Raw genomic sequence first — 10867 nt, forward strand, 5'->3', positions numbered from 1 at the left:
GGCCCTGCTCCGCCGTCAGGGTATCAGGATCCTGCCATATCTGGATGACTTCTTGATCCTAGTGAACTCCCCAGAGGTTTTCCTCCGTCATCTGGAACTGACGGTCCAATTCCTGCAAGCCCACGAGTGGCTCATCAACTGTAATAAATCCTCACTGGTCCCTGCTCAGAGCACCTGGGGGCATTATTGGACACACACAACTAAAGGTTGTTCTTGTTTCCGGAGAAGGTCCTGAAACTTCAGGACAGAATAAGATACTTCCTATCTTGCCAACGTGTGTCGATACACTCGGCGATGCAAGTACTAGACCTCATGGTGTCGGCTTTCGACATGGTAGAGTACGCTCAATTTCATTCCCGCCGTGTGCAGAGGTTAATCCTTTCCAAATGGGATGGCCTACCTCACCAGATCCGGATTCACATGATCTCCTTGACTCTTTGAAGGTTCGCCTGTCAAGACCAACAATTGAGCAGGGGTCGTCCCTTCTAGATAACTGGGTCCTCTTGACAACAGATGCCAGTCTGCGGCGTTGGGGTGCTGTGTTGGAGCAACATCCTCTTCAGGGTCGGTGGACCAGGGAGGAATCTCTCCTTCCGGTAAACATTCTGGAGTTCAGGGCAGTGTTCAATGCTCTGCAACTGGCCCTACCTCTAGTACAGAACAGGCCTGTTCAAGTACAATTCGACAATGCCACCACGGTGGCGTACATAAATCATCAAGGCGGCACTTGAAGCCGCATGGCAATGATGAAAGTGTCAAAGATTCTTCTATGGGCGGAATGCCATCTGCCAGCCATATCGGCAGTGTTCATTCCGGACGTCCTCAACTGGGAAGCGGACTTCCTCAGTCATCAGGACATACACGCTGGAGAGTGGAGCCTTCACCCAGAAGTCTTTCAACTTCTAGTGGACAAGTGGGGCCTACCAGATGTGGACCTGATGGCGTCTCGACACAATCACAAGGTTCCGGTCTTCGGAGCAAGGACGATTGATCCTCAAGCAGCATTCGTGGACGCACTGGCAATTCCGTGGAACTTTCGTCTGCCGTATGTGTTCCCTCCGGTGTCACTACTTCCCAGGGTAATAAGGAAGTTCAAGCAAGAAGGAGGAGTACTACTTCTAATCGCTACAGTGTGGCCCAGACGGCATTGGTGCTCAGACCTGCAGGGTCTCTCGATATAGCGTCCTCTTCTATTTCTGCAACACCCAGACATCCTTGTTCAGGGCCCTTGTGCCTAGCGGGATCTGAGCCGACTGGCTTTGACGGTGTGGCTCTTGAAGCTTCAGTTCTGAAGGCCAAAAGATTTTCTGAGGTGGTCATTCAAACTATGTTGAAAGCCCGTAAACCGGCTTCAGCTCGGATTTATTAAAGTGTCTGGAGTTCTTACTTCGCCTGGTGTGCAGCTATGAGTTGTGATGCTTACAAGTTCAGTACTGCCAATCTTTTGGTTTTTCTGCAACAGGGCCTGGACTAAGGCCTCCGTCTGGCCTCCCTCAAGGTTCATATCTCAGCCTTGTCGGTATGGTTTCAGAGAAAAATTGCAACTCTGCCTGACGTTCATAACTTCACTCAGGGTGTTTTACGGATTGAACCTCCCTATGTTCCTCCTGTGGCTCCTTGGGATTTGTCTGTTGTTCTGGAAGCCCTACAAGAGTCTCCGTTTGAACCTCTTGAGTCTGTGGACCTTAAATGGCTTACACTTAAGGTCTTATTTTTGCTGGCTATTGCTTCTGCAAGAAGGGTTTCAGACTTGGGTGCCTTGTCCTGTCGGTCACCCTTTCTGATTTTTCACCGTGACTGTGCGGTTCTTAGAACTCGCCCTGGTTATCTGCGTAAGGTGGTGTCGTCATCTTAACCAAAAGATTGTAGTTACGGCCTTTACCTCTCCTGGTTTGTCCTCCAAAGAACGGTCTTTGGATGTGGTATAGGCTCTTCGTATATATGTGAAGAGAACCGCCTCTCTTAGGAGATCTGATTCTCTCTTTGTTCTTTTTTGTTTTCAAACGTGGCTGGCCTGCTAATAAGCAGACCTTGGCCAGATAGATTAGAATGGTGATTGCACAAGCTTATATACAGGGTGGACTTTCAGCTCCTGCAACTATCAAGGTCCATTCTACTCGGTCTGTTATACCTTCTTGGGTGGTCCGCCATGGCACGTCCCTTGAACAATTGTGCAAGGCAGCTACGTGGTCCTCAGTGAACATGTTCATCAGGTTCTATGCCTTTGATCCCAGGATGCTTCCTTTGGATGCCGGGTTCTTGTACCCGCTACAGTGCATCTCCTTCCTTGAGGAACTGCTTTAGAACATCCCTGATGTTATTCCCTGTGGAATACCAGTGTACCCCGCTGCAGAAAAGGAGATTTATGGTAAAAACGTACCTTTGTTAAATCTCTTAAACCACCCATGACTTTATTCCGATGAACTTAACATTTGTAACTAGCTAGCTTATCACTAAGAAATAAACACACGGACACCAACTGCTAGATTTAAAAGGTCAAACAGATATTTATTGTTTGGTGACCTGTCGTTTAAACTAAGAATATTGGAGGATGGCAAGAAAAAGGCGCTACCAACTCACCAGCACCAGTCAACTATAATAAACCATAAAATAGGAGGGGCCTCACAACTGCCTCCTTAACATAACCCGCACTGCGCAGGCTCACCCCCCTTACTTTAGCAGAGCCGTGGACGAACCCACACGGGAACATCCGTAGTCCACCCGCAAGGGGAGGGCATACTCGCTGTTCAATCAAAAGGGGGTGCCCCACAGTGACCACTTATTTAACTATTTGACCGCTGGCTGGTAGCGACTTTCCGCCCATCTGGCTATCAAAGCCTGCTAAGAAATGGAAATGGAGGCCCGAAAAGCGAGCCTCAAGCAACCTTATAGGGAGGGTGGGAGGGCATCCAAGAAAAACTGGCAAGAGGAAGATGGCTGCCAAATCCCTGAACTATATACCCCTGTGTATACTCCTCCTACATATCCCTAATAGGCACCCATCTGTCACCTGACCACAACTGTCAATCACTAAGGCTAGCCCTGCCTATCCTCAACACATGTCAGAAAAATTCAGGGTGTTTATGTGACTTCGAGCCTATGCGGATCTCAGCCTGCTTAAACCACCCATGACTTTATTTCGACGAACTTAACATTTATAACTAGCTAGCTTATCACTAAGAAATAAACACACGGACACCAACTGCTAGATTTAAAAGGTCAAACAGATATTTATTGTTTGGTGACCTGTCGTTTAAACTAAGAATATTGGAGGATGGCAAGAAAAAGGCGCTACCAACTCACCAGCACCAGTCAACCATAATAAACCATAAAATAGGAGGGGCCTCACAACCGCCTCCTTAACATAACCCGCACTGCGCAGGCTCACCCCCCTTACTTTAGCAGAGCCGTGGACGAACCCGCACGGGAACATCCGTAGTCCACCCGCAAGGGGAGGGCATACTCGCTGTTCAATCAAAAGGGGGTGCCCCACAGTGACCACTTATGTAACTATTTGACCGCTGGCTGGTAGCGACTTTCTGCCACAACAAGAATTTTAACAAAAACCGCAGACCGCCATCCAACCAACAACAGGAGAAGATTCAACCAGATAGCACTCTAAAAATACTGTCCAAAAACACACCAATACCCGCAGGGGAAAGGTGAACACCGTCTTCCCTATAAAACTGTACATTGTGCAGCACCAAAAGCAGATGCCTAACCACTAAACCTCCTACCGCCTGCACGTATACTGACACCGCGGAATTAACTTTCTTCCTCGCCTTCTCGATAGCAGAAAAGCGAACGGCACCTCGCCAGTGGAAACGGGGCACGATGTCAGACCACACCACTATCACCTGGGGCCAGGATGCCCGTAACGCCACTAAACCCGCTTTGATACTCAGTATGAGATCGATGCCTTTGACCCGACCCATATCATTCCCGCCTAGGTGAATGACAATCCAGCCGGGCCGCCCCCACCTTCGCTCATGGTGAAACAGTAACCGAAGCAGACCCATCCAACGTAACCCTCTAACTCCTAACCATCTAACTACCTTGTCCCCAAACAATTCGCCCGTTCTTCCTGCCATTGGATGCCTCTCCGCCCAAAAAATAAAAGAATGGCCAATGAGCCAAATCTGATCCGAGCCGTCCAAAGTAGCTGCAAAAGAAATTTTCCTACCGTCAGACACTATAACATATTGAAAAACCATAACTTAAAAACATGCAATTATGAACCCGAGTGAAGGAGAAAACTCAAAAAACCTCCCGTGAACCATGTGTGATGCCAATTGTAATTCGGTCCCCTCGGAGGAAAATGTAAAAATTCACTTCACACCCTCCATTTCTGAACGCTAGCCGTTCAAAAACCGACGAGTAAAACACGTTTCCGGGTTCGCGCAAGAGGCGCAATAACAACAATACTTAACATATTCCTTATACAAGGCGCAAGCCTAGCCAACTGATACCGGGTCGCCATACCCCAACGGTATCCAGCCCGCAGGGGCAAGTCCCACTCACCGGGGAGGGCCTTAGTCAACGATTCTCCACAGGAAGGGCAGCACTAATAGACCGCCAATCGCCGCATCAGGCACCAGCTCCCTAAACTTATCGAACTCAAAACGCGACAGTGCGTCAGCAATTCTATTGTCAACCCCTGGGACATGCGCAGCCGTGAAATGAATGTTATGCCTCAAGCACTTGAGCACAAGATAACGCAACAAGCGCAGAGCCTCAGGAGAGGACGAGCGCTGGTTATTAACGGTGTGCACGACGCCCAGATTGTCGCAGCAAAATACAATACTCCGATCCGACAAGCTGGGTGCCCACAACTCGACCGCCACTATCAAGGGGAATAACTCTAGAAGGAGCAAGTTCTTTGTAAAACCTCGGGTCACCCATGCTGAGGGCCAAGGCGCGGCGCACCACTCTGTTCTGAAAAAAGCCCCAAAACCCGAACCCCCAGCGGCGTCGGTAAAAAGTTGTAACGCGGCGTTGGAACAGCGCTTCGCTGGCCACAGCACCTCCCGGTTAAAAGAAACCAAGAAAGTGGACCAGGTTCTCAAGTCCTCCCTGACCTCGCGCGAAATGTAAACCGTATGGTGAGGTTTTCGCACCCCCACCATGGATCTCTCAAGCTTACGGCAGAAAACCCGTCCCATGGGTATGATCCTGTATGCAAAATTAAAAGACCCTAGCAACTACTGAACCCGTTGCAGTCTGACCCTGCGCGTGAGGAGGCACTGCTCTATGAGACCCAGCAACTTGAGCACCTTATCGTCCGGAAGCCGGCAGCAACCGGCTTCCGAATAGATTTCAATGCCCAAATAACTGAGGCACGCCGTGGGCCCCTCGGTCTTATCCGAGGCCACGGGTATGCCCAGGCGACCGAACAAACTCTGGGCTAAAACCAGTACATCCCCGCAAACCGACCCCTCCCTTGGACCCACAAAGAGAAAATCGTCTAGGTAGTGGGCAACCCCCGGGTGGCCGGAGGCCGACACTACGCACCAATGTAAAAACGAACTGAATTTCTCAAAGTAGGCACAAGAAATGGAGCACCCCATAGGCAAGCACCTGTCTACATAATACCCACCCCCTAACCTGAAACCAAGGAAACGCAGGGAGTCGGGCTGGATGGACAGGAGGCGGAAAGCGGACTCAATGTCCAGCTTGGCCATGAGGGCGCCGGGACCCGCCCTTTGGACTAACCGCAGGGCCTCATCAAACGATTGATATCGCACCCTGCAAGCTTCCTCCGGGATGGCGTCGTTGACCGAGCCGCCACGGGGGTGTGACAAATGCTGGATGAGGCGGAATTGACCCTGAGCTTTCTTGGGGACCACCCCTAACGGTGAAACGCACAGCCGGGGCAGTGGAGGGGACGGGAAAGGGCCGCACATGCGCCCCAAATCGATTTCCGCCCGGACCTTACGGGCGACCACGGAGGGGAAATCGCGTGCAGATTTTAAATTGCGCCTGGAGACCACGAGGACCGAATCCGGGATGGGAAGCCTGAAACCGCTACTAAAACCTTCCAACAAAAACAACCCCGAAGTGACGTCGGGGTAACTGCCCAACCATTTAGCCAATTCGGGGACGTTGATGGGGGAAAACGCCTTACTTTCCACTTCCGGGCACCTCGGCAGCATCAGAGGGTCTGGACCCGGAAGGGGACTGGCAATCTTTGGCCGGGTGCCCCCCGCCGCACGCCTTGCAGGAGTGGCGAAAACGGCAGTTAGCCCCCCGGGAACACTTGCCCTCGTTGAAAGCAAAGCATTTACCTTTATTCCCCATAGGTGGGCTCGGCCGGACACTTAAACCCGGCTTGCCGCCCTGGGCTTCATAAAGCGGCTTATTCTGATGAGTGACCTCTAACCAAACTTCCACGTCCTTGAACCCCAAGGGTAGTGTCGGGTTACCGTCTTGATTACGACGGAATTTCTCGTCGTAATCCCGCCACGCGTAACCCTTGAAGGTCAAGTACATTTCGTGTATTAGGTACAAATACTTAACCGTGTTGTGATATTCCGTAGGCCTCGTCTCAGCGTAGCACGCTGTGAACACTAAAACCCCCCGGAGCCACTGGTGGAAATTGCGAAATGCATTCTCGCCAATGCCCCCGACTTTCTTGGCCTTATCGAACGCCTTCCGCATGTCATCCGTAAGGGTGAACATGTCGACATATTTTCCCTTCTTGATCTTTTCCCTCATCCGTTTACGTAAACCCCTTGTGACCGCAGTGTTTGCGCAGCGCACCATTTCCGTAAAACGCGGAGGGTCCTGTGTGACTGCCGTAACTGCGCCTTTGGCCTTCCTATCTTTCTTGTGCAAACGATGCGCAATGAGCCTGGCTAATTTACGCGGGCGCCTGGGGGACCCGGAAGACCTAGTATCTGAAGAGGAGCTGGAAGAAGAACTATCAGAAGAAGGATTAACCGTCTCACCCGTTCCAGAAGGACCGCCCGCTTCTTCCGCCGCGGTGGCGGGGCCGGTTGGAACCTCTTCAGGGACCCGAGGTCCCCCCGCTCCCACTTGTTCCGCCTGCTTCTCGGCTCCTGGCAGGGCTTCGCCGGATGATGCTGCTGCCGTGGCTCCCGACGATCCCCCCGGGGGAGAGACCCCCCTCAACACACCTGCACCGGATGGGGAAACAGAAGGGGGGGGGAGGGGAGGCACAAAAGCGGCCGCCTCCGGCGGGGGAACCAGAGGTAGCGGAGGGGGGGAAACAGCAAGAGGGGGCCGTGAACCGAGGGCGGGCATGCCCACTGCCGCAGCGCCAGCCAGTTCGGCGGCCGCGCCGGACGCTGGCGGCCGTGTGGCCGGGGAGGTAAAACCGGCGTGCCAAATGGGCGGGGCCTGAGAAAATGGCACCGCCCAGTAAGGCATCTGCCCGAGGGCCCCGGGGGTAAAGCCGCCGGCGTAGGAACCCCCCCATGGACCAAACCCCGGACCAATCGGCGTGGGCCATGATGTCACTGATCCCTGCGCTTGTGTAAATACTGCTGGCAAATATGGGGACGAAAAGGGGGCCCGACCCCCTCGCAAATCGGGTGCCGCCCCGGAAGTCATGACCGGGATTTGCAGTGCCCCTGACCAGGCCACCGACACGGAAGCCGCCGGTAGGAAACCCGCGGGCGGACCTTGATATGTGCCGCCTTGGTACGCTAATGACGCGGCCACGGAAGTGTGTCCCGACCCCATCTGCTGTACCATGAGCTGGCCAGCAGATGGCGTCGGTCCACCTGGCCACGAGCCACTCACCGGCGGCAGAAGGATCTGGGATACCGGGAGCGCCCCCGGGTAAATCCCCGACGCCTGCCCGCCGACACCCGACACCCCACCGCCCCCAACCGGATTGGACACTATGGGCACCGCGGGGGCAAACATGGCTTGCGACTGTGCCGATGAAAGCCCCGCCCCCCGAACTGTCCCTGCGAGAGATGGCAGGGATACTATGTCCTGCACCAGCCATGCACCCGCAGGGGAGCTGGCTGGTGATAGACCCCTCACCCCAGTCCCCTGTGCGCCGCCGCAGGACCCGTCCGATGGGTCACCTGACCCGCCAACTGGGGCCGTGGGGAAGAGCACGCGACTTCCCATGGAGGCTGGGGCCCGGGCGCGTGCGGCTCTACCGCTGCGCCGTGCTCCCAGAGCGGCCGTCGCGGGAGAGATACCGCCGCCCGAGGAGAGCAGGACACTGTCTCCGACGGGCGGCGAAGCAGAGGGGGGGACCGCGCGCACCCGCGGCCGGCGATAGCCCGCTGCTGCGAGCGGGCGGGAGGCCTCAGCCAGGCGGCGGGGGGGGGGGGCGCTGATCTCTTGGGACGGGGCACGCTGCTGCAGAACAGTGCAATAACACCTGAAGCGCACACTGACCGTAGTATAAAGAGAGGGAGCAGTAGTATATGCAGTATCTAAAAGAGGGGGAATAACTTGACAAAATGCTGACAGTATGTCCTTACCCTCATCCAAGAAAAACTGGCAAGAGGAAGATGGCTGCCAAATCCCTGAACTATATACCCCTGTGTATACTCCTCCTACATATCCCTAATAGGCACCCATCTGTCACCTGACCACAACTGTCAATCACTAAGGCTAGCCCTGCCTATCCTCAACACATGTCAGAAAAATTCAGGGTGTTTATGTGGCTTCGAGCCTATGCGGATCTCAGCCTGCTTTCTGCAAGGTACACCGGATTCCATAGGTCGCCCACCCTGACGCACTTAGCTTCTTTGGGTTGGTATGGCATTAGCCGCTGATACCTTCTCCAGTCGTGAGAATGTGGTGTATGTGGCTAATAACTGCTGTCATCTCTTTTACCTGCTACTGCATTGGACTGGTTAACAAAACTGAGCTTCAGTGCCTGGAGGCGGAGCTATAGAGGAGGCGGTACCAGGAATCCTGGGAACAGTCAAAGCTTTAGCCTGTTGGTGCCTCAGATCAAGATCCAACTCTACACCCCGATGTAATTCCCTGTGGAATCCAGTGTACTTCGCTGAAAGAGATTTAACAACGGTAAGTTCTTACCATAAATCTCCTTTTCTTTTCTTTCTTGTGGTGGCCGAGGTCTGTTGGTGCAGGGTCAAAAACTGGGGTGTAAGGTAGTCTTTTCCTGTGAGGCCATGCCCTTTTCTAACAAGTCGACACCCATGAATGTCTATGGGGAGGCACATTTTTTACTGTTCACACTGGGAGCCAAATTATCTAGAAACAGCCCTGTCTAGAATACCAGTATTGATGGCACCCGGCAGCTGAGGTGCCAGGTAGGGAATGAGCCCCCTGTTATCTGACTACAGACACTGCAAGACATTTAAAACCCTGCAATACCTTGTTGAGAGCTAGCAATCTAAGGTTCCCAAATTGTATTCTGCTCTGAGGGGTGAAGGGAATCTCACTCTGGGGGTCTTCAATTTTGTAGTTACTCCCCTTGGCTGCATTGTTCATGATTTTAAAACTGGAAAGAAAGTAGAAAATGCTTTTATTCTAATTGCACTTTTCTTCTGCAGATACTTTCCCATGCCTACTTGAGATGATGGCCAACCAGAATGAGACAAATATCTTGGAGTTCTTCCTCGTTGGGTTTCCAGGCCTCCCAGAGAAATTCTACTCTGTGGTTTCAGCCACCATCTTCATGCTTTACAATATCTCTCTCTTTGCGAATGGCATTGTGGTCATTCTGATTATCCTGAGAGAACATCTACACCAGCCGATGTATGTCATCATTGGAAACCTAGCCCTTTCTGACTTACTCTTTGACACGCTAACCTTGCCAAAAGTCATTGCTAAGTATTGGTTTGGCGATGGATCCTTGTCCTTCTCTGCCTGCTTCATCCAAATGTTCTTTGTGCATTACCTGGCATCTCTTGATTCTTTTTTAATCATGTTAATGGCTATTGACCGATATGTTGCCATATGCAAGCCCCTTAGGTATCACACCATCATCAGCAACAGAGTGGTGGCCATTCTCTGCGTAGCTTTCTGGCTCTTTACAGCAGTTATTGGATTTAGTATCACTGCTTTAGGTCTATGGCTGCCCTTCTGCGGCCCCAACAGAATCAAGAACTGTTTCTGCGCCCTAACTCCTGTGGTCGTCCTGTCTTGCACAAATTCTGCGTCAGCCAGGAGGACCGGATTTATTATCGCCATGATTGTACATCTTTGTCCTTTGTCATTTATTGTCTTCTCCTACATCATCATTGTGTCAAAGATCCGCTTTTCAGCCCACCCTCACAATTGGCAGAAGGCCTTTTACACCTGTACAACACACTGGCTCGTCATTGGATTGTACTTCGTCCCTCGACTCATTGTTTATACCTATAATCAGATCCAGTTAATTCCTAATGCTGATGTCAATGTGTTGTTGATTTGCCTATACACATTTGCGCCACACGTTGCCAGCCCTATTATATATTGTCTTAGAACTGAGGAAATTAAAAGGACTTTGGGAAATGTATTAAAAAGAGCAATTAGTAAGTAGATAATTTGTGTTAGAATTGAGCGTGTCACAGTGGTCCATACGTGCTGTCAGTAAGATGAGCATTCAGACTGTCTAAGGGCCATATGCAATTGAGGTCGAATTCCCGAAAATGTCGAAAAACGGGACATTTTCGCCCCCCAAAAAAATTCGACAATGCAATACAGTACTTTTCGCCAAAAAAACGGACTTTTCAAATTCGACTTTTTGAAATTCGACATTTGCCAAATTCGACATTTCTGCAATGGTACAAATGCGGCTTTTCGACAAAAGTATATTCAATTGAAGAATGTAAATTTGACATTAGTGCTTTTCGTCAGTAAATTCGTCATTTTCAATCCACCTCACTTTGCTGGCGGAATCTAATAAAAAAATTTAAAAACGTTTTTT

The 10867-nt window shown here is 51.5% G+C and overlaps 1 protein-coding gene across 1 annotated transcript; it reads left to right on the forward strand.

Moving 5' to 3' along the window:
• The first annotated feature begins 9530 nt into the window (after positions 1–9530).
• Positions 9531–10480, forward strand: LOC134989241 (olfactory receptor 6B1-like). The gene has a single exon (XM_063950596.1). The coding sequence runs from the start codon at positions 9533–9535 to the stop codon at positions 10478–10480; it is 948 nt and encodes a 315-aa protein (XP_063806666.1). The 5' UTR covers positions 9531–9532.
• The last annotated feature ends 387 nt before the right edge of the window (positions 10481–10867 follow it).

The sequence above is a fragment of the Pseudophryne corroboree genome, chromosome 2, assembly GCF_028390025.1.
Source record: "Pseudophryne corroboree isolate aPseCor3 chromosome 2, aPseCor3.hap2, whole genome shotgun sequence".
Lineage (NCBI taxonomy): Eukaryota > Metazoa > Chordata > Amphibia > Anura > Myobatrachidae > Pseudophryne > Pseudophryne corroboree.